Genomic DNA, 24,106 nt, shown 5'->3' on the forward strand with positions numbered 1-24,106 from the left:
TGTGCAGAGGGGCCGTGGGTGCGCATGCGCGAGAGGGGTGGGCGGGCTTTAGCTGGGGGCACGGGTGCGCATGCGTGAGAGGAGTGGGCGGGCTTTGCTGGACATGGTGGTTCCTGCGCAATGTCTCTGTCTCTTTCTTCTCCTCCTTCCTCCTCCTCCTCCTCCTCTCCCCCTTCTCGGCCCCTCCATTTCTGTGCCCCCCCCTTTGTCCTCCCAAAGACCCATAAATGAGCAAACAAGACAAAGGGAAAAGAACACAGAGGCAACAACTAAGGATAAGACCTCTGGTTCCCATTTCCTGGCGTTCATGGTGAAGGATACTCTTTGGAGTAATGAGAGGCGCATGGGCCCCGCACCGGTGGTGCGACCCTCCCCTAAGAGCACCCTCTTTTTGTCTCGTGGTGTGTGAATGCCTAGAGCCCTGTGTCGTTCATTCATCATGCCCCAGTGTGTCTCAGATCCAGCTTCCACATAGGGGAGAACACGTGTGCCCTTTGTCTCTCCGAGCAACACTAGGGAGCAGGTGCACCGAGAGAGCTCGCTCAAGGCGTCAGAGGGCCCCCCCCCCCCCGAGGTCGGGCAGGACAGCCACCCGGCGTGACCCCGGTGCCCGTCCCTTCCCTGGCAGGCGCTGCGTGCAGCTGCTGAAGACGCCGGGGCTGTTCGTGTTCGTGGCGCTGTGCTCCGTGAGTGCTGAGGAGGCCCGAGCGACGCCGCTGCTCAGGGAAGGCGCCCCGGCCTCGTCTGGGTGCACTGGCCCATCCTCTCCCGGGGTGCCCTGGGGGGGGGACTGTGCGGAGGGGCTCACTGTGTAGCCCGCCCTCCCTGGCCCTAAGAGGGATCTCTAAGGGAGGTGCTGAGGATGTGTGGTGGTGGCTGGCTGGTGGGTGGCAGGGAAACCCGGGGTGGTTCTGGGTCTGCTGCTGTCACATGGGAGCCGCCATGATGGTGTGTGACACCGGTGTGGACTACACCGAGTGCAGTCAACGCCTCCAGCTCAGCAGGGAGGGGCCTGTACTTTCTCACCCACTGGTGTGACTCTAAAACCCTGCTCAGCAGGCCCTTGAGGGTGACCTGGGATGGTCAGTTTGGTCAGCTCTCCTTGGCTCCATGAAGTGACTTAAGTCCCATGTGTAGTCTAGCCTTTAGCCTATTTTTGGGGAGAGACATTTTGTGGACACATTCAAAACAACTTGAGGAATTTGTTTGATGTTCTACAATATGTCATCCTTCTTTCCTTCCTTCCCTCCCTCCTTCCTTCCTTCCCTCCCTCCTTCCTTCCTTCCTCCTTGCTTTCTTTTCTTTCTTCCTTCGTTCCTCTCTTTCTTCCTTCTTTCCTTCCTTCCTTTCTTCTTTCTTTTGTCAGTTGTGGGGCTTGAGCTCAGAGCCTGAGCACTGTCCCTGACCTCTTTTGCTCAAGGCTAGCGCTCTACCACTTTGAGCCACAGTTCCACTTCTAGTTTTCTGGTGGTTCATTGGAGATAAGAGTCTCATGGACTTTTCTTCCTGGGCTGGCTTTGAACTGTGATCCTCAGATCTCAGCCTCCTGAGTAGCTAGGATTATAGGCATGAGCCACCAGCACCTGGCTCTTTACTTTTTTTATATATAGCATATATGAGTCTTTGCAAATTCCTCAAACACATATTACAACTGTCACAGAGGCAATATGCATCTGCTCTCCTTTATAGCAACATCAACATTTATCTACCTTTGACAATTTAATTTTGTGGCTGGTTATCTAATTCTTAAAGCTGGCAAATACCAATAATCAAGGCCCAAGGTAGCTGAAATGCAGGAGAATGAATCAGAATATTTTTGTATCTGTGAAAAAGCTATTTATGGCTGCACAAATCACCCCAAGAATCACATCTCTATTTTAATAGTCATCAAAATGATTTCTATCCTATTGCTGTCCTATCACAAAGCTCTCCTGAGATGTTTCTGATTGTTCACAGGTTTTATTCAGCCTGTATCCAGATCAAGGGGAGTTCTGGCAGCTGTTAGCCGTGTCACCGCTGGAAAGCTACTGTATCCAAAATATACATGGAGAGGGTCAGTCACCCTGGGTTGAGATTCACAAGGCAAAGCAAGTCTTAGGAACTCTTACAGCTTCGAGCAGAAGTTTCCTAGCACACACACGTTGTTTCTGCAGGCTGTAACTGAAGCCCATCATGGAGGGGAGAAGACAGCAGAGTGGCACATTCTAGGTCAGGTCTGGTCCCATGCTTTACCACTTCCTCTTGCATTTCAGTGGGGGCCTTCAGGTCTCTTGAGGCTGATCTCCTACGAGGGCTGATTCCGGCTTTCCATGGGCTCTGCAGAGAAATGCACAGTGTTAGCACAGATTTCCTATGGGTTTCTGGAAGCTCATGAACTCTCTCCCAAGACTAAGCCTCTAGTGGCGGTGATCAGGAGGGACTTTGAAAGGCCGACAGTAGCATCTTCATGGTTGTTCCTGGCGGCGCCATCCCTTCCTGCCCTCTGGCTGGCTCCCTGGGTGAGGACACAGCGGGTCTGCTGTGGTGGGGGCCTGCCTGAGGGGCTCTGGGGGTTCTGCCGGGATGGTCAGGGATTTGGGAGGAAATTGCATTCCTCTTCAGCCCAGGGGATGGCAAAGCCGCCTTTCTCCCGTGAACTTCTGCATCTTCATGTACCAGTCAGGCTGTGGCAGTCAGTACTTGCAGGGTTTATTTTAGAAACCTGTCATTGCAGGCACCTGAAGTTCCTTGTGGCTGAATTGTTGTCTGTGCCTGTGATGGGGGAGACCTGTCAAGGGCTCCCAGGGCATTAGGCAAATAAATAGAGGCCAGCAAACCTTTACATGCAGGTTAATGAGCTTGCCCTCCTTCCCGCCCGCTGGTGCTCCTTCTTCCTCCTTTCCCTCCATTCTCATTACCTCTTACTTCTTTATCCTCTTCTGTCCTTTTCTCCTGTTCATTCACCCTCCTTTTCCTCCCTCCCTCCCTCCTTTCCTTCATCATTCCTTCCTCCTTCCCTTCCTTCATTCTTCCTTCCTCCCTCTCTCCTTCCCTTCCCTTCATTTCTCTCATTTACACCCTAGCCCTCAAATGTAAAGGGCATGAAGTGTAGGACAAGGAACATATCTTCCCCCCCTTACCTTCCTAGGCTCTTCAATGAGGGCCCTAAAATTAAACTAACAAAAGCTAGATTCACAAGGGAAATTATATACATATAATATATAAAAGGAAAATTATACATAGATATTATATGTAATATATAACACACATATGCTTTACTGAGTTATTGAATATATACATAAACACATACGTATATGCTGTACTAAAGTACTGGCTCACATGACAATGGAGACGGAAAAATCTACCACGCATCCTTGTACAAGACCCAGGGGAGCCGGCAGTACCGCTTGAAGGCCTGAACATCAGAGAGATGATGGTGCAGATTCCAGTCTGAAAAGACCTGAGGCCAAAGAATGCCCAGTGCAGAAGCCAGTTCATTACCTATCTTCTTACACTACTTTGGGCACCATTTCTTTTTTTTTTTTTACCGGTTTCAGGATTTTTACTTCTTTTTTTTTGTATGCATAGATGTCAGTCCTGGGGCTTGAACTCAGGGCCTTGTGCTCCTGCTTGGCTCTGTAGTTTTGCTCAAGGCCAGTGCTTTACCATGTAAGCCACAGTTCCATTTCCAGCTTTTTGGTGGCTAATTGCACATGAGTCTCATAGACCTTCCTGCCTGGGCTGGCTTCGAACCATGATCCTCAGCTCTCGGCCTACTGAGTAGGTAAGATTACAGGTGTGAGCCACCTCTACCTAGCCTAAATATTTTACTTGTTTTTTTAAAATGACTTCTCACTTTATAAGGACTAGGTATACCTTAAGATCTGGGTGTGGACATGGTATGGTTCATCTGTTTATTCATTCAAGCATCCTGCTAGCTGTGTAGGCCTTGAACTTGAGCCCAAGAATGCGGCAACTGCAAATAAAATGTGGGTGGGAGCACAGATGACAGTCAACACAGTGGAGGAGGCGCCATTGAGACCCCAACGAGAGGGTGCCAAACAGGATCGAAAGAATTCAGGACCAATGATTTATGTAGAAGGAAGGGGCTGATGAGACGGAGAGTTGGAAGAAACGCCTAAATATGTTATTTCTTTGTATATTATCTGAGGAGCGTGGGGTGGTGGGGGGACAGTTACACTTTTCCTCCTTGCTTCGGGGTTCACCTTGACATGCCCTCAGCTCTGAATCTCAGCAGCCACAAGGACTCGGCACTGCTCCAGGTGGACCTAGCAGGGGCCCTGCTGGCTTCGGGACCCAGTCGTTCCGGGAGAGGAGAGCACGTGGTGGTGGTAGTGACCCAGATGGACTCCCTGGGCTCCAGGCGGCGCAGACCACTGGTGCTTGTCTCTCACTTGTCACTGAAGTTCCCTCCCATCCCCTTCCTCTAAGTCACTTATAGACGGCTGGCTCTTTCAGTGCTGTCAGAGTTGTGAGATTTTGCATTCCAAACTGTTTTGCTGGGTTATTATTCAAGGAAACGTTACATGCTTGAAAGTCGTTTCTTGTTGTTTTTGTTGGACCTGGGCCTTGAACTCAGGGCCTAGGGACTGTCCCTGAGCCTTTCTTTTTGCTCAAGGCTAGTGCTCTACCACTTTGATCCACTTCCAATTTTCTGATAGTTACTTGGAAATACTGAGGTCGCACGTACTTTTCTACCTAGTCTGGCTTCAAACTTCGATCCTCAGATCTCCGTTTCCTAAGTAGCTATGGATACAGACAGGAGTCACCAATGCCTGGCTCGCAACCAGCTTTCTGCTGGGCTCATACACTTTCCTGTTCCAGTTGGCTTCAAAATTTTGGCTTTTACAGGTCACTCACAATTGGACAGTATTTTTAAATCCAAGAAGAAGTGAACACTTGCTGGTGAGCAGGACCTTTGAGATACTGAGCAGGTGGGTTCTCAGATGAAGAAATCCTGGGCCAGGGTATCTAAGATAAATGTACTGCCATGTTCTGTTTTTGGAATACCTGAGATGGGAGTGATTCAAAAGTAGACTCAATCCAGGCATCAGTGGCTCACGCCTGTCATCCCAGCTACTCAGGAGGCTGAGATCTGAGGATGACAGTTTGAAGCCAGCCCAGGCCGGATTGTCTGTGAGACTCTTATCTCCAATCAACCACACAAAAAAGCCCAAAGTGGAGTTGTGGCTCAAGTGTAGAGCACTAGCCTTGAGCATAAAAGCTCAGGGACAGCAGCCAGGCTCCGAGTTCAAGCCCCAGGAATGGCAAAAAGAAAAAGGTGCACTGGATATTTATTTTCTTACAGTTCTAGAGATTTGAAATCCAAGATCAGTGTCTCAATCAGGTCAGTTTCTCCTGAAGTCTTTCCTGGTTACAGATGGCCATCTTACTGTGTCATCCCCTGAGTCTGTATCTTCCTCATCTCTCGTAACGACACCAGCTCTAATGGATTGGGGCTTGCTCTAAGGACTTAAAAAAACAAAAAACACAAAAACCTTTACAACCTCTTTAAAGCCAGTAAAGAGGACTGCCTTTCACTCAGCACAGTCACCTTCTGAGACGTTGGGAGTTTAGGACATAGGAATTTGGGAGCCGGTTTGGAGGGTGGGGGGGGGTGGCAAGCCATGAGATTTACTGACTGAACTTTAGGAAGTATAACGTTATTGTGCCCAAGCTTCTTGTTTGTGGCATTTAGATAAGTGGCATTATTATTGGCTAGTAGGTGAGCAGTCAGGTATGTTGAGGAAGGGGGTGTAAGAGGGATGAGTGGCTAAGTCTCCCGTGTAGGCTTTGGCTCTCTGTTGATTGATGGAGCAATTCCCACAGCGACGGGCGGAGCCTATGCGGCTGAGTAGCGCTCAGTGATTGGCCCAGCCGTTCACCTGTGATCAGGTTTCTCCATTGGTGAGATCAGGTGTCAGGCTAACTCTCTCTAGGACCCATTTGGACAGCCATGGTTGGGTTGACTTGAGCCACTGAGGGCCAAGGTTACAGATTGCTGACCTGGGCTCTGTTTCTCTGGCCCGACTCAAGGTCTTTGTTCATTGCGCAGGGAGGCTGTCTCCATCAGCATCCGGGCCTCCCTCCAGCAGCCTCGGCTTGTTCCTCTCTTGCTGTCTCATCAGTACCTCCGGGCAAGCGCAGAAGCACAAGTGACCGTCGCAGCCATCATCCTCGCGGGCGTCTACGTGCTGATCATATTTGAGGTAAAGACCATGTCCACTCCCCTTGATCTATCAGTGCCCATGCACGGTATTTTTTTTTTGAAAGTTTTATTTTTAAGGCTGGGTACTAGTGGCACATGCCTATCATTGTAGCTACTTAGGAGGCTGAGGTCTGAGAATCATCGTTCAGAATGAGCTTGGGCAGAAAAGTCCATGAGACTCTGATCTCCAGTGAGCCAGCAAAAAGCCACAAGTGGAGCCGTGGTTCAAGTGGTAGGGTGCTCCGTAACCTTGATCGCAAAAGCTCAGAGGCAGCGTCCAGGTTCTGAGTTCAACTTCCAGAATCAGCACACACACACACACACACACACACACACACTAGTAAGTAGTTGTACAAAGAGGTTATGATTGCGTCAATCAGGTTGTGAGTACAACATACCTTGATCAATGTCACTCCTGTTGTTCCATGCAGGGTATTTTAATTCATTAGATGTTTTTTTAGGTTAGTCCTGACACAATCAAATAAGAATACCGTCATTCTTGAAATTAGCACATCTTTCATTCTAGGTAGAGAATAGAACTGTATCTGAATAGTTACTGAATCTTGGACATTAGCATAGGCAAGATGTGGTCTGGAAAGACCCGCAAAGGCACAGTGAGAACTAGGTACCAGTGGGTCACATTTGTAATCCCAGCTACACAAGAGGCTAAGATTTGAGGATCAAGGTTCCAAAGCCAGCCCAGGCAGACAAAGCCAAGAGCCTCTTACCTCTAATTAACCACCCAAAAAAGCAGTAAGTGGAGCTGTGGTTCAAGTGGTACACCACCAGCCTTGAGCAAAAAAAAACAACAACGAATGAACAGGACCCAGCCCCTAGTATTCAAGTCCTAGTATTCAAGTCTACTATTTCAGCCTTAGTATAGTTGAAGCGGGCCCGAGTATTGGCATGGGTGCACACATACGTCTGCCTGCCTGCACGCACGCCCATGCACAGTAAGAAAATGGAATATGTGCTGGGTTTTTCTATTCTCCATAGCTCAAGCCAGGTGTGATCTTGAGCAGATTAGGTTTGAACTGCTGTGAGATTCAGCGTCTTCATGTGTGGTAGGGCATGATCATGCTCACATGGAGGTCAGCTGCGTGGAGGAAATCTCTCCTCTGTCACTTTAATCCATTTGCTAACACGGGCATCTCCCCAAAGGGCCTGAAGTCCTGTCATCGCGCCTCGATGTCCCTAGAAAATGGTAAGTGTGGTTCAGCAGCATAAACCAAAGGACCTCACAGGTCAGCAAGAAGGTTGGTTGGCTCCCCGCGCGGAGCCAGGAGAACGTAGAATAGGAATATGAAGAGGCACCAGAAACACTTTGGAAGTATCAAGTAGAGGACTGGCAAGAGGCATGTTGAGGGAGATTCTAGAACTGTCCCCATGGGTATATGATAGTAGGGAATCTTGGTGAGGAAAGCTCACTCCAGTGAATTGGATCCTCCACAGCTGAGCAAGGTCTACTTGTGGAGTCTTGCTATTCTATCTGTACGTCTCTTTTATTGTAGAACAGCCTTATTCCCTTTGCTTTTTTAAACATCTGTGTGTGTGTGTGTATGTGTGTGTGTCAGGGCCTGGGTACTGTCCCTAAGCTTTTGTGCTCAAGAACTAGCACTCTACCACTTGAGCCACAGCTCCACTTTTGATTTTTTGGTGATTACTGAGAAATAAGGGTCTCACAAACTTTCTTTCCCAGGCTGGCTTTGAATTTTGGTCCTCAGACCTCAGCCTCCTGAGTAGTTAGGATTACAGGCGTAAGCTACGGACACCCAGCTTTCGTTATCTTTTATTTTTTTTCTTTCGGATCCTGGTGCTTGAATTCAAGGCCTGGGCACTCTCCCTGGACATTTTTGTTTAAGGTTAGCACTCCACCATATGACTCCACTCCTAGCCTTTTAAGTGGCTAATTGGAGCTAAGAGTCTATGGACTTTCCTGCCCAGGCTGGCTTTGAACCAGGATCCTCTTGAGTAGCTAGGATTACAGTTATGAGCCCTGGCACTGGCTTTTCTTTATGATTTTAACGGTGTGGTACACAGTGACAGATGGAGACACTTGCATCAACCCATGCTTTTGTAGACTGGAATAAAATAACTTCTGTTTCTTTCCAGATTGTTCACAGGACCCTGGCAGCCATGTTGGGGGCGCTCACGGCGTTAGCAGCTCTGGCTGTGGTTGGTGATGTAAGTCCTAGTGTTCTGAACCCCTGCTTTCCACGTGGCAGCATGCCCCACGGAGGAGCACTCCGGGGTTTAGGCCTCATTTGCGCTGTTTCATTTCCCCCCAGGAGCCAGGCTAAAGGTATGCACTCAGGAGCTTTGGCACTGATGAGTGTTATCCTCTGACTTGTAGTAAACGCAGTCTTCGCGTTGGCTGGAGAGTCCTGGTAGCCGTGCATTTGGCAAAGCTGAGCCGTGTGGCAGCGGGGTCTGGTGCGGGCCACCTTTGGGAACCAGCGTGGGAGGTTTGGGGCAGACACGGAGCAGCAGGAGACCCTGGGGCGGGGCTGCGTCCTACAGGTCACAGAGGCTCCTGGAGTCCCCCACCCCCACGGGGTGATGGCGTCCGGTCAGGGCCGGAGCATGGTCCCTCCGCAGGAGTGTGGGGACTGAGGGAAGAGAAATAAAGAGGCCGAGTGCCCACTGGAGGTGGAGGCTGAGCTGTTTGAGGGGCAGTGCTGGAGCTGTGCTAAGAGCACCCCCAAAGCCAGCTACCTCCAGGCTGGATTTGAAAACAGCTGTATGGAACTCGATGGATTATTCTAGAGTCCACACAATCAAGAACAAAGACAAGTTTAAAATTTTAACATGAGAGTAATAGGAGGTGACTGAAGAACATTACGCACACACACACACACACACACACACACACACAACTAGCATAAAGACACTCAGTAAAAACTATTAAAGAGAGAGAGGTATCCAGAGAGGGAGTCAAGAAAGAGCACTATAGGGCATGAGACTGATCAAACTATATTAAATGTGTGCATATATGTAAGTATTGTAAGTATTACAAGCAAACCGTTTGTACCATCAATCCACTAATATAAAAATACAGGCTATATTAGAGTGCTTCTATTAAGAATAAAAAATGATCAAGATTCATCGTACGCACAAACTGACATGTTAAGTTGAAACCCCATTGTGCAACTACTTAAGGATAACAAAGGTACATAAGTAATAAAAAGACTGTAGGAGGTGTGTTGAATTAATTCTTCATTATGTATTAGCATATATTATGTACCATATATGTCAGTATATATATATATACATATTTTTTAAATTAAAACTAGAACTAGCTTGAAAGTAATAGTAAGAACTCAGTTCAGTCAGGTGTTAATAGTTCATGCCTATAATCCTAGCCACTCAGGAGGCTGAGATCTGTGAATTGTGGTTCAAAACCAGCCTGAGCAGAAATGTCTTTGATGAGAGTCTGTCTCCAATGAACCGCCAAGAGCCAGACTGGGGGCGTGACTCAGGTGCTAAAGCACTAGCCATAAAGGAAAAGCTGAGCGAAAGCCTGCTAGCCTGAGTTCAAGCCCCAATACCATCCCTTCCCCTTAAGAAAAGAAAAAAAAAAGCATTTTAATTTCATGGTGACTAGGTTTGGAGATAAACAAACGCTCATCCTTAAGGCAAAATGTCCCACAGTTTAAAAAACTGAGACATAAATGGTTAAGGAGTCGGGTGGTAACAACCTCTTTTGTGTGGAAACGCCCTCTGTGTCTCTTGGCCGGCACACACAGCGGGAAGGGCTCTGGGCTGCTCACCAGGCCGCCCGTTCCCAGCAGCCAGGCCGCTGTCCTCTGTCCTTCCGCTCACTGAGGAAGACATGTGTGGACTCTGCTGAGAAGCTATCCTCAAGGGCCAGTCCTGCAGTTAGAACAACAGACATTCTCTCGAGAGTTGCCAGGGCCATGATTATTTGAATGAGTAGATTTGACATGACGGAGTCACTGGGTTAGAGTGATACAATCCACCTTCAAAGGCAAGTGGTTGGTGTGACTCTGACTGGGGCCCGGTGAGTGGGGTTTGAGGTCAAAGGCCGCCATGTTGAGAGCTTATCCCTGAGAGGGCGATGCTTGGGATTAATTGCCAACTTTGTGCTTGGATTGCAGAGACCCAGCCTGACCCACGTAGTGGAGTGGATTGATTTTGAGACTCTGGCGCTGCTGTTTGGCATGGTAATTATAGTCTTGCCTAGCGGGAGATGTCTTCAAGCCTGGTGAAACCTGGTCCTTCACTTTGCTGCGGCTGCTGATCCTATCATTATATTAAAAATGCTATGTCTCTTGACAATTAGGGCTTGATTGAGAAGTGTTAATGCAGGCCCAGCTAATTTCTCCTGAGAAGAACAGAACCACTGGTGGCCTTGGTTTGTTAGCTAGAGAGTTCCATCTTAAGGCTTGTCAAACAAGGAAAATAAAATTGCCACTTTAAAAAGTGAGCTTTTTTTTCGGTTAGTAACCTTAAACTAAAAATGACTTTTTTTTTTTTTTTTTTTTTTTTTTTGCCAGTCCTGGGTCTTCAACTCGGGGCATGAGCACTGTCCCTGAGCTGCTTTTTACTCAAGGCTAGCACTCTACCAGTTGAGCCACTTCAGCCTTTTCAGTTTATATAGTACTGAGGAATCGAACCCAGGGCTTCATGCATGCTAGGTGAGCACTCGACCACTAATCCACATTCCCAGCCCCAAAATGACATTTTTATAGATGAACTAGATAAAAATTTCAGTGATTAGATTAGAAATGTGCTTTTAGTTCTGTAGGTTAAAAAATGATAGCTATGCAGGACCCTGAGATCTAAGGATCGCAGTTCAAAGCCAGCCCAGGCATGAGAATCCATGACACTTTTTATCTCCAATTAACAACCATAAATGTCAGAAGTGGAGCTCTGGCTCAAGTGGGAGAGTGCTAGCCTTGAACACAACAGCTCAGGACAGTGATTCTCCCCGGAGTTCAAGCCCCAGGCCTGACACGCACTGCTAAAGTAACATTTTGGGTGTTTGCTAATTTATTATATTGTCGTGTGACATTCCATGCTATGAAGAATGTCCTGAATGGCTTCAAACAGAGCTAAGTGGAATTTGGACCACAGTGGGAATAGCTCATGCGTTCTTGAGCAGACGCCAAAAGGCCCGGGGGGTCTGACAGAGGACTTGTGCCTCCTCGCTGTGTGTAAAGCAGTTTATTATACCTTCTTATTTCCCTTCCTAACATCTTATGCCTCCTGAACCAGCAGGTAGAAGAGAGCCCTGCCACTCTAGGCTTCAGTGTCGCTCTGCTGCCCTCTGTGGGTGGGAAGGTGAAATGGTACTCTGAACTAGGCTTCCCAGAAGGAAGTACCTGATGTTTAAAGCACCTCATGGCTTGAACAGCACGAAGTTATTTCTCACAGGACTGGAGGCTGGAGGTTAGAGGTGAAGATGTCAGCCCGTTGGTTCTCCTTGGCTTGTGGATGATCGCTTCTCCACAGTGACCTCACAAGCTCTTCCTTCTCTGATCTTGATATTTTAATCCCCTCATCCTAGAAGGACGCTTGATACACACACACACACACACACACACACACACACACACACACAGCATTAGGGTCTACACTAATGACCTGTTTATAACTTACCTCACTTAGCCCCATCTCCAAGTATAGCCACATTCTGAGCTATTAAGGGTTAGGATTTCCACATGTGAGTTTTGAAAAGGAGGGACACAATTCATCCCCTAAATGTGGCAGTGTTTTCTTTCTCCACTGAAATTAGTTGAGCAAGAACATATAGTTCCTGTGGTTTTGGAACTACAGGAGTAGCAGGGAATCTGTACAACCAGGACCCTGTCTTGTCTGCCCCGTTTCTTGGCAGCAAACTACCTGCGGGGCTACTTACTCTGATCTCTGCGTTCCAGTCTCTCTTCCTAGGACAATGGACAATGGAAGGGTATACGGGCCTCTGCATACACCTGTTTACTCATGCTCAGGCGAGTGAAACTTCCACTGGCGTTCAATGCGCCACATTCTACACCCAGCCTCACACTTGGGTTAGGGTGAATATCAATGAGTATCAACATATTCTTCATACTGAATTAAAACTAATTCATACAAAGTCAAAACTTGATTTGGAATATTTCTGTTTTATCCAGTTTACCTGAAAGACAGTATTGGGCTCATAATTTAGCAAGTATATTGATTTATGTAATTTCATCTCACAACCACCTTGCAAGGTATAGACTGATCATAGGTGAGATAAGGAAATGGAAGGGTAGAAGGCTTAATGGAAGGCTTAAACAGTTTTTTACTCAAGGCTGAACTATTCCTAAATTGTAGAATTGATACTTGAGTCCAAGGTTAACACATGGTAGTAAGGGGATTGCGGTTAGAGCTCTGTACTCTGGCTTCACAGAAGAGCTGAGCTCTGTGTTGAATCCAGGCAGGAAAGTCCATGAGATTCTTATCTCTAATTATGCACCCAAAAAGGCCAAAAGTGGAGGTATAGCTCAAGTGGTAGAGTGCTATCCTTATGTGAAAGCCCCAGGAGATACACACACACACACACACACACACACACACACACACACACTTAAATGAATGATGTGGTTCACCTGTTGTGAAACAGAAAACCTTCCAGAAAGTTCAGACTGGTTTGAAATTTCAGATTAAATTCAGACTAAATCTGACATGACCTTTCATTAGTCCCTAGAACGTTTTTCTCACCAATTCATTTTTCTGAATGTCCAGAAGTGAATAAGAATCAAAGTTCCTACAAAACTCTAGGCTAAGAAGTGGCACTGTGGCTCAAACTGGTAGATCTGCTGAGCTGAAGAGCTCAAGGACAGCACCTGGGCTCTGAGTTCAAGCCCCATGACCGACAAAAAAAAAAAAGGCAAACTCTAGAAATAATAGTTTTGGTGCTTTGTTCCCACTTGCATGTGATCATTACATTGATAACAAAAATCACATCACTTTAGGAACTGAAACTTGATCCAACTGTAGGATCTGAAGATGTCTGGCTATGTAGACCATTATGTACAGAAGGTATCCACTGGCTTGCTTCCTTCCCTGTTTTGAGCTTTGGGATTGAATAAGTCATCCATTTATCTTCAGCTTCCTGTGAAACAGAGTAATGATAACATATCATCGCAGTGTTGCCAAGATTAGATGGGATGATAACGTATCATGGGAACAAATCCCTAGACAGAAATGTACACGCCAGACCTGTCTCAAGGGAGCTCCACTCGAGAAGCCGGACTGATGAAGAAAAGATCGTCTTCCACTGTGACGGGGAGGAGCTTGTTAAGAGCTCTAATTCTTAACTCACCACACTGACATTGTTTTATTACCGTATTGTGCTAAAAGAAGCTCCTGTATCTTTTTTCCCCTTACAGATGATCTTAGTAGCCATATTTTCAGAAACTGGGTTTTTCGATTGTTGTGCCATTAAGGTAGGTGTGATCTTGCAGTTAATAGTTGTCTATCAATTGTCAATATATTTAGTATTCTAACAGTATTTTTTTATGTAAAATAGATACTATTTAAGCCATCTGTTTTAAGAATCCACTCTCCATTTCAAAATCTTCTGCAGTTTTGCTGTGTTAAAGCATGACTTTGAGCAACACTTTGAGTTTCTTTATAAGTAAAAGGAAGAGGGCAAGGAAAAGAATACTCAGGCTGGGTGTTTGTATATTATTTAAATTGACTGAGGAAAGCTACATATCAAAAGTTATTTTAAGCTGGGGGCCAGTGGCTTATGCCTATAAATCCTAGCTACTCAGGAGGCTGAAGTCTGGGGATTGTGGTTCAGAGCCAGCACAGGTAGGAAAGCTCATGAGTCTCTTATCTCCATTTAATCAGTAAAAAGCTGTAAGGATAGTTGTGACTCAAGGGCTTACTTTACTTTTTTTTTTGTTTTGTTTTGGTCAGTACTGGGGCTTGAACTCTGTCTGGGCCTGGGCACTGTCTCTGAGCTTTTTTTTTTTTTTTTGCTCAAGGCTAGCTCTCTACCACTTGAGCCACAGCACCATTTCTAGCACTTTCTGAGTAGTTTATTGGAGATGAGAGTCTCATGGACTTGCCTTCCCCGGCTGGCTTCAAACCATGATCCTCAGATCTCAACTTCCTGAGTAGCTAGGATGACAGACATATTTTTAACTGGGCCATGGGACTCCACCGGCAGGTTCCGGCCTACAGGACTTAACCTGAACCTATCAGACCTCGTTACCATGCCTCATTAAAGGTTAATTCTGAGCTTGATATTATTTGTAGACCTGGAAACTTCTTTTGAAAAATAACAGAATCTACACCAAGCTCTCCAGGTAGCGATCTCTTCCTCCCAGTCCCAGGAATCTAAAAGACTTCTTTAGGTTCTGGAAGAGCGGCATACACATGGGACCTATAGACCCCCAAATGTTACGGCCTACGCTGTTGGGTCAAAAATCTAGATGAGGGGCTGGGAATGTGGCCTAGTGGTAGAGTGCTCACCTTGTATACATGAAGCCCTGGGTTCGATTCCTCAGCACCACATATACAGAAAAAAGCCGGAAGTGGCGCTGTGGCTCAAGAGGTAGAGTGCTGGCCTTGAGCACAAAGAAGCCAGGGACAGTGCTCAGGCCCTGAGTTCAAGCCCCAGGACTGGCAACAAAAACAAAACAAATAAACAAAAAATCTAGATGACCTAGAAGGACCTGAGGGTTGATGCATGGCCGCCAAGTAACCATCACAAGGGCAACGTGGACACAGCGAGCATCGGAAAAGGAAGCAGGCAGGCTAAGGCAGAGTTCGGTTGTCTCGGCACTTGGGTGCTCAGTCCCCTCATCTTAGCAGATTTTCAACTCTGCAGGGACAGGTGTAGGTCTTAACCCCTTGCCAAGTGCTGTGGAGGTCCCTCTTCCTTGGGAGTGGGTAAGGAAGAGCAGCATTCATCGATCCTATGAACGTGCTCATCCTGACTAATGGCCCTCCCACCTGTGTGCGTCGCAGGCCTACCAGCTGTCCCGGGGGAGAGTGTGGCCCATGATCCTGACGCTGTGTCTCATGGCTGCCGTCCTCTCCGCCTTCCTCGACAATGTCACCACGATGCTCCTCTTCACTCCCGTGACCATACGGTAAGCGGGGGGGGGGGCCTTCTGCTGGGCTCAGGACACCAGCGGGGGCCCGGCGGTCCCAAGTCTCCAGTAGCACACTGACCACGAGAAGGCAGGAGACAGTGCCTGCCGCTCTAGCTCGCACAGCTCACGCATTCCAGAGCAGCCAATGGCAGCCGAGCTCGCATCTGCATTCCAGAGCAGCCAATGGCAGCCGAGCTCGCATAGCTCACGCATTCCAGAGCGGCCAATGGCAGCCAAGCTCGCATAGCTCACGCATTCCAGAGCAGCCAATGGCAGCCGAGCTCGCATCTGCGCTCCAGAGCAGCCAACGGCAGCTGAGCTTGCATAGCTCACTGCATTCCAGAGCAGCCAATGGTGGCCCGGTGCCTGCGGGCTCACCCTGGCAGCTCCCCCCATGGAGAACTGGTTGAGGGGGGCCTGGCTTTTCCAGGAGACAGCTGTCATGGAGGAGGTGGGGGGCCGAGTGGCACAGGAACACAGGCAAGACCACCACCCAGATCCTCAGGGCTCAGGAATTCTTGGCCATGCGCTTTTCTGTGCTGGGTGGGGGAGAGCCCCCTCCACCCACCCCCACCCCTGGCGGGGGGGGGGGGTGCTGAATGGGACACGTGCTGGGGGAAATGGGAGCTGGGGAGGTCTGGCTCCTCAGAACATAACAGAACTGACCGGTCCACAAGCCAGCGCTCGGCCTCCTAAGGCTACGTAGTTTCACATTAAGAAGAGAAATTCAGCTTGATTCAGTTCTCTCCCTTTTAATTCCATCCACGACAATCATATGACATTTATTTATCTATTGATTGATTGCTCTTTCTATAAATAGTTAAATAGGTCATGGATACCTAATTATTTCTTTAAAACTCTTATCAAAATGAGAATGAAGTCAATTCGGGCCTTGGCTTCCTTAAGAAGAAGTCAGAGCCGGGGACTAGTGACTCATGCCCATAATCCTAGCTACTCGGGAGGCTGAGATCTGAGGATCACGATTCAAACCCAGCCTGGGCTTTGGGAAAGTCTATGAGACTCTCCTCTCCAATGAACCGCCAGGAAACCAGAAGGAGAGCTGTGGCTCAACATGGTAGAGCACTAGCTTTACACAGAAAGAGCTCAGGGACAGTGCCCAGGCCTTGAGTTTAAGCCCCATGACTGACCCATATATATATATATATATATATATGAACAACTAAGGCAAGCAGGCACAGGGTTTGTACTGGTTGTCTGAACTGTCAGTGCCCCTTTACCTGGCAGAGCCATCCTTGCCTTCCACTGAAAGGTTGCATTACAGACGGTGGGGAAATGGGGCACCCACAAGGGTGGTCTAGACGCTGACTGGGCTAACCTGGAAGAAATGTAATTCTCAGAATCCTCTGTAGCTTGAGGGTGTTGGCTAAAAAGTCGATCATAAGCACTGCCATTTTCACAACTGTGTGTGCACGCACACATTGCTTGTGCCTTCCAAGTATAAGCAAGTGCTTTAAACATATTTGGTCGTACCTGGGCCTTTTATTACATGCACCGTGGAGCAGCTTTTATGGTCCTCCATTCACGGTCCTCCCGTCACGGTAGGTTATGTGAGGTGCTGAACCTCGACCCCAGACAAGTCCTGATCGCAGAAGTGATCTTCACAAACATTGGAGGAGCCGCCACTGCCATCGGGGACCCGCCCAATGTCATCATAGTTTCCAACCAGGAGCTGAGGAAAATGGTAAGTAACCCGCAAACAAGGACTGCTCTCAGTCAGTGCCCAACTCAGCAGACTCCCCAGCTTCCCACTGGACACTCGCCTTCGTCCATGAGATCTTTTCTTGCTTAGATTCATTGGAAATCGGGGTCCTCTATGGCACCTCTTCAAAGATAGCACTATTGGTCATCTCGAGGGGGATGTAAAGTGACTTGTCATATTTTTAAAAAACCCAAAACTTGAAAGAAACTAGAGCTGGGTGTCAATGGCCCAGGCCTGGTCATGGCAGCTCCTCCGTAGGCTGCGATCTGAGTATTGTGGTTCAAAGCAGCCTGTGGTTCTCCCAATCTCGGCCTTCTGAGTAGCTAGGATGACAGGCATGAGCTATTGTTGTTAGCTCAAGAACTATTTTTCAGAAAAAGGAAAATGGAACACACACACACAGAGAAACATAAAAGTACAAAATAAAAGACTTATTCCCACACGCATGCTATAGGGATCGTACCCAATCCTAAAGACATGTTTGCAGGGCCCTCGCTCCCTTGCGCCTCCTCTCCTGTCCCGCGGGTGGAGAAGCTGGGGCGTGCCCTAGTGTGAGAAGCTATGGACGGTGTGTAGTCACGAATACGCCCAGCCAGTCCCCTTACATTTAAATAACGGACTCAGGATGCCAGGCGTTTCCAGGATCACGTCGCGCGAAAATCCAAAGAGTTTAATGGTGGGGGGGGCGGGTTATATAGCAGTAATGGCGGCAGGAAGGGGAGGGATTTGGAGTGGCTAACTAGGCACGGCGATAGGCTGATTATGAGCTGTCCATCACGGTGATGTCACGGGACTTCCTCTATGGGCGGTCGTCACCTCCCACAGGACCACCCCCTGGGTTCCGCCCCTTAAAGCTAAAGCCGGAGCCCAACACATGTTCAGCCGGGGACCGTCGTGGCATGTAGCCGCTGCGAGGAAGCAGGAGGGAAGGAGAGGGCGCCTGCCTGGGACCTGGTGGCGGTCCCTTGCTCTCATCCCTCCTAGTTCTCGGCTGTCCGTGAAGGGATGGCTGCCCTCTTCAGCCATGAGAAGGATCCTTCTCGTTCACGTTAGAAACATCCCCCACTCCACCTCTAAATAGGTCAATATTATTGTGCTCATTCATCGTTTGTTCCTTTCCATCTTTTTTTTCAACCCCGTCCTGGGGGGGAAATGTATCAACCCAGTGCTGAAAGCAGAGGGAGCCAAGGTTAGAACCAGATGGGGCCGCTGTCTTCCTTTCCTCTTAACATGGCTTATTACTCACATAAGACTTAGCTTTAAAACAGAGAAGAAACATATCTAACATCACCAATCCAAACTCATGGGGAAGTAAGTGCCTGTGTTTTTCTTTGGGCTTTGTACAGAGGTCCGGGACCTTCCACTTGAAGTACCCAGAGTCCCTGATGCACCAGCTCAATCCCCTCTCTCCCCGCTCTCTCTGGCCTCAGCCCTTCGCTGATACTGATGTTGAGAGCTGGCATCAGTGCAGAGAGAAAGCCCGACTGTCACCTTGCTCCTTTTCTCTTCCCAGGGCCTGGACTTTGCCAAATTCACAGCCCACATGTTTGTTGGGATTTGTCTCGTTCTCCTGGTCTCCTTTCCACTCCTCCGACTCCTCTACTGGAACAAGAAGCTTTATAACAAGGAACCCAGTGAAATTGTTGGTGGGTAGCAGCATCGCCTTCTGTAGCCCCAGGTTTCATTATCCTTTTCCCGCAGGTTCTTACGAACACGCCGGCAGTACCGTGGCACGCGGAAGGGGAGGCACGTGGCTTCCGTGAGATGCTGCACACTTAGGATTAGTGACGGGCCACATCGACCTCACTGAATATGGTGTCATCACTGCTCCTGAGCAGAATCTTTCCCAACTAAATTCCTTCACAATCCGTCTTTTCTTCCACAGCTAGGAAAACAGAAGTGCATAGCCTGGGCATTAACAGATGAGCTAAGCAGAAGAGAGCAGCTTGCCCTTTGTGACTTGATGGGTTAGAAAGCGCGTAGCTAAAAAGACCCTGGATAGCAAAAAAAAAATCCTTAGCAGGAAGAACAGTGTTGGAAGAATTTCATTACCAAATTTCAAACTGTTACAAAGCCATAGTAATAAAAACAGCTTGGTACTGGCACAGGAATAGGCCCAAGGACTAATGGGACAGAATAGAAGACCTAGAAATGAACCCACAGACCTATAGCCATCTAGTATTTGATAAGGGAGCCAAACACACAGGATGGAAGAAAGACAGCCTTGTCAACAAATGGTGCTGTCAGAATTGGCTATAGGGGCTGGGAATATGGCCTAGTGGCAAGAGTGCTTGCCTCATATTCATGAAGCCCTGGGTTCAATTCCCCAGCACCACATATATAGAAAACGGCCAGAAGTGGTGCTGTGGCTCAAGTGGTAGAGTGCTAGCCTTGAGCAGAAAGAAGCCAGGGACAGTGCTCAGGCCCTGAGTCCAAGGCCCAGGACTGGAAAAAAAAAAAAAAGAATTGGTTATATACATGCAGAAAACTGAAGCTAGATCCCTATATATCATCCTGCTCCAGAATCAATTCCAAATGTACTTAAAAACCTTCAATATAAGGCCAAATACCATGAAATTATTACAAGAAGGGGTGGGGGCGGGGGACACTAGTGCTCCTAGGCACAGTTTGAAACTTCTTAAGTAAAGATCCAGAATCACAACAAAGCAAAGATTGGATAAATGGATTAATCAAACTAAAGAGGTTTTGCATGACAAAGGACATAGCTAACAAGATAAATAGGAAGCCCACAGAACAGGAGAGGATTTTTCCTAGGACCTAGTATCTAAAATATATTTAGAGCTCAAAAAATAAACACCCAGAAATAAACCCTCAAAGAAACAACTCCTCAATTAATAAATGAGCTATAGACTCAAAGAGAGACTTCTCATGAGGAGTAAGAGTAGCCATTAGACACATGAAATGTTCAACATCTCTGGCCATAAAAGAAATGTAGCCAGGTGCTGGTGGCTCATGCCTGTAATCCCAGCCCCTCAGGAGGCTGAGATGTGAAGATCTTGGTTCTAAGCCAGCCTGTGCAGGAAAGTCTATGAGAGTCTTAGCTCCAATTAACCACCAGAAACCCAGAAGTGGTGCTGTGGCTCAAGTGATAGCACACTAGCCTTGAGCTGAAGAGCCCAGGGACAGCGCCCAGGCCCAGAATTCAAGCCCCACAACTGAAAAAAAGAAAGAAAGAAAGAAAAGAAAGAAGAGAGGGAGGGAGGGAGGGAGGAAGGAAGGAAGGAAGGAAGGGAGGGAGGGAGGGAGGAAAGAGGGAGAGAAGGAAGGAAGGAAGGGAGGGAGGGAAGAAGGAAAGAAGGAAGGAGGGAGGGGAGGAAGGAAGGAGGGAGGGAGGGAATGAAGAAAGGAAGGAAGGAAGGAAAGAAAGAAAGAGAAGAAAGAAATGCAAATCAAAACATCTTTGAGATTCTACCTCATCCCAGTTAGAACCAAGAAAACTAACAATAACAGACGCTGGCTGGGATGTGGCCAAAATGGAATGCTACAAACAAGGCCACGCCATTTTAAGCTTCTCTGTTGTGGCTCAGATGACAGGCATACAGCACTGCCTCCAGCTTTTGGTTGAGGTGTCTTATGTGTATGCCTAGGCTGGTCTTAAACCCACCACCCGCCTGATCTCAGCCTCCCAAGCCGCTAGGATTACAGACGGGAGCCATCAACCACCCAGCTTGTGTAGTTAATATTTTTGTTGTTGTTGGTGGTGGTTGTGGAGCTTGAACTCAGGGCTTAGGTTCTGTCCCTGAGCTCTTTTTGTGCAAGGCTAGCGCTCTACCACTTTAAGCCACAGCTCCGCTTCAGATTTTTGAGTCATTGACTGGAGATAAGAGTCTCACAGGGACCTTTCAGCCCTGGCTGGCTTCAAACCGCAATCCTCCATCCCCAGCCTCCTTAGTAGCTAGGATGACAGACACGAGCCACCAGTACCTGGAGTTAACTAAAGGCATGGGTCAAGTGGTCGAGTGCCTGCCTGCCTAGAATGGAGAGGCTCTGAGTTTCAATGCCGGTATTGCGAATAAAAGAGGAAAGTGTTAGCTTTGTCCTCTTTCCCCATCATGGTAACTCCTGGTGGCTTCTGGCACGCCGTTGAGGCAGGTGGCGAGCAGAGAGGGAGCCGCTGTTGGAATCCAAGGAGCAAGGGGGGACCCCAGCCTCAAGCCTGGCCTCTTCTTTCTCTGTAGAGCTGAAGCATGAAATTCACGTCTGGCGCCTGACGGCCCAGCGCATCAGCCCGGCCAGCCGAGAGGAGACGGCGGTGCGGGGCCTGCTGCTGGGGAAGGTGACCGCCCTGGAGCACCTGCTGACGCAGAGGCTGCGCCACTTCCACAGGTAACCAGCAGGGGGCAGCCCTTCCTGCCTTCAGTGTGGCTGTCCCAAGTCCTACAGCATGCGAATCCAGCCAGTTAAAATGAGCATCTTGGCCAGGCACCGGTGGCTTGTGCCCATCATCCATCTGCTCAGAAGGCTGAGATCTGAGGATCAGGGTTCGAAGCCAGCCCAGGAAGGAAGGCCTGTGAGACTCTGATCTCCAATGAACCACCGGAAAACTGGAAGGGGCGCTGTGGCTCAAAGTGGTAGAACCCTAGCCTTGAGCAAATGAAGCTCAGGGCCAGCACCCAGACCCTGAGTTCAAGCCCCAACACAGACAAAATAATAATAATAATAATAATAATAATAATAATAATAATAATAATAAAACGAGCATGTTCCTAAGCATCTGTAATATCACAAAAGAAGCCCTAGCTGTGTCCAAATGAACACTCTTGGTGGGCAATGCTGTAGGTTGAACTCATTGCACTTGTTAGGCAGGTGCTTTACCACTTGAAACATGCTTCCAATCCTTTTTGTATTAGTTTATTTTTAAGGCAGGATCTGGGCTTTATGTTGGGACTAGCCTATGATCCTTCTACAAGTTTCTGGGAATGAGAGATGTGTACGACTGTGCCCAGCCGGTAATTGAGATGGAGTCTCACCAACTTCTTTTTGCCTGGCTAAATTTGATTATTTACTTTTTGGTTGGTTGTGAGGCTTGAACTCAGGGCCTGGGTGCTGTCCCTGAGTTGTTGTTGTTGTTGTTCAAGGCAACCACCAGTCACAGCTCCACTTCTGTCTTTATAGGTGGCTCATTGGAGATAAGAGTCTCATGGACATTCCTGCCTGGGTTGGCTTTGAACCATGATCCTCAGATCTCAGCCTCCTGAGTAGCTAGGATGACAGGCCTGAGCCACTCACTCTTGGAGTGCCTGGATGAATTCAAATTGAACTTCCCTAATCTCTGTTTGCCAAGTAATTAGGATTACAGGTTTGAGCCATCATGCCTGACCAAGTGAATAGTTTTTAAGTGCCACTCATTGTGCTATTAGGCTAAACACTAAATGTGCACTCTACGTTTCCCTCTAATCAACAGGGGGGAAAATCAACCAGAAAAACATAGGCTGAACCAGAAATGTTTAATCTCTTATTTATTTCTTATTTGTTTGTTTATTTATTTTCGAGTAGTGGGGCTTGGACTCAAGACCTCATGCTTTTTGCTTGACTTTTCACTCAAAGCTAAGGCTCTACCACTTGAGCCATAGCTCCAACTGACTTTTTTTTTTTTGCTGATTAATTGAACAGAAGAGCCTTACTGACTTTTCTGCTGCCTAAGCTGGCTTCAAACTGTGGTCTCAGATCTCAGCCTCCTGAGTAATTGGGAGGACAGGCCTGAGCCACCTCGGCTCCAACACTATCCTCTCTGTTACAGGAAAGGCAAGTCGAAACCAATTAGGGAGCCTAAGACGGAAAAGCGGATTCCACCCTAGCAAGAAGCAGCAGACATAAAAATTTCTCAAGATTAACGGATAAAATTACCATCTACACAAGTGATATTTCTGTTGTCGTTGTTGTTGTTTTTTAACCAATGATTTCCTCTAGTTAGTTGTAAGCCAGCTGAAAGCATTCAAAGTCATCTTTTAGGAAACAAAGTGATTCAGACATGTAGGGGTGAAGGGATACGACTCAGTACCTGGGGGGGGGGGGGCGGTCTTCCTCTGCGAATCACTCACTACTGAAAAATATGTTAAAACAATGACGGCAACACTGATCTTGTTGACTTTTTATTCTTGCCATTTGATATTCCCTAAAAATCCAGGACAACAAGGCTCTGTTTATGGGCCATTTATATGTAGTGTTGTAAATACTAGAAATGACTGAAAGCGTATGAGGGGCATCTGTGTAGATTATGAACAAATGCACTGATTGGCACACGGCACTTAAACACCTGTGGACTTTTGTCTGTTCTGGGGGTCTCCGAACCAACGTCCTGGGGTTGCTGAGGAATGACATATACAAAGGGGGCTCCGTGCTTCCTCGTTCACATGTCGGCACGCGTGCTTCCTGCCGTTTCCGGCCCTTGTTCTCATATTCACACACGCGCATACTTCATGTTTCGGGACGTGTCTTTGGAAGCGGAGCGCGATGGTCCTTTCTTCGTGGACAATCCACGTGCCCCTGCTCACATCCCGTGAGAGCCAGGACTTCTGAATGGTGTGCCCAGGGTCAGCGCCGCGAGTGGCGTCCACGCTCCAACAGCAGCGATGGGACCCTTGCCAGCCTCAGTGCCTTCTAGAAGCAAAGAGCATAATTGCCCTTTCCTTCTTTCTTTTAGACAAATATCACAGGAAGATAAAAATTGGGAGAGCAATATCCAGGAGCTACAAAAAAAGGTACTCTGCTTCTTTTCCCAGGGACTTCCGGTTTGCCTTGACTGGTTGATTTTTCTCTTTTGCAGGTACTGGGGTTAGGGTTCAGAGCCTTGAGCTTGCTCATTAGGCACCCTGCCACTCTACCCCTAACTCCCAGTCTTTTTATCTTTAGTTGTTGGGTGGTGTTCATGCCCAGGTTGGTCTGGACTGTGAACCTACTATTTACATTTGCCATGTAGATAAGATGCCCAGTGCATGCCAACATGCCCAGCGTGTATTGGCTGAGATGGGGGTCTCATGAACTTTCTCTCTCTGGCAGGCCTCAGACTGTGATCCTCTTCTTAGTCTTTGTCTCTCAAATAGCTAGGATTACTCATTTCCC

General features: G+C 47.9%; 1 protein-coding gene across 1 annotated transcript in view; it reads left to right on the forward strand.

Moving 5' to 3' along the window:
* Oca2 (OCA2 melanosomal transmembrane protein) overlaps nt 1–24,106 on the forward strand; it is a 38,106-nt gene that overhangs the window by 3,958 nt on the left and 10,042 nt on the right. The window contains exons 4-16 of the mRNA XM_048329334.1: nt 629–686; nt 1,957–2,029; nt 4,222–4,379; nt 4,852–4,934; nt 6,056–6,209; nt 8,321–8,392; nt 10,327–10,392; nt 13,585–13,641; nt 15,176–15,300; nt 16,867–17,005; nt 18,537–18,669; nt 21,223–21,370; nt 23,688–23,745. Of these exons, the coding sequence (XP_048185291.1) occupies nt 629–686; nt 1,957–2,029; nt 4,222–4,379; nt 4,852–4,934; nt 6,056–6,209; nt 8,321–8,392; nt 10,327–10,392; nt 13,585–13,641; nt 15,176–15,300; nt 16,867–17,005; nt 18,537–18,669; nt 21,223–21,370; nt 23,688–23,745 (1,324 nt within the window). The remainder of the gene's footprint in view (nt 1–628; nt 687–1,956; nt 2,030–4,221; nt 4,380–4,851; nt 4,935–6,055; nt 6,210–8,320; nt 8,393–10,326; nt 10,393–13,584; nt 13,642–15,175; nt 15,301–16,866; nt 17,006–18,536; nt 18,670–21,222; nt 21,371–23,687; nt 23,746–24,106) is intronic.

Source organism: Perognathus longimembris, chromosome 20, assembly GCF_023159225.1.
Source record: "Perognathus longimembris pacificus isolate PPM17 chromosome 20, ASM2315922v1, whole genome shotgun sequence".
Taxonomy (NCBI): domain Eukaryota; kingdom Metazoa; phylum Chordata; class Mammalia; order Rodentia; family Heteromyidae; genus Perognathus; species Perognathus longimembris.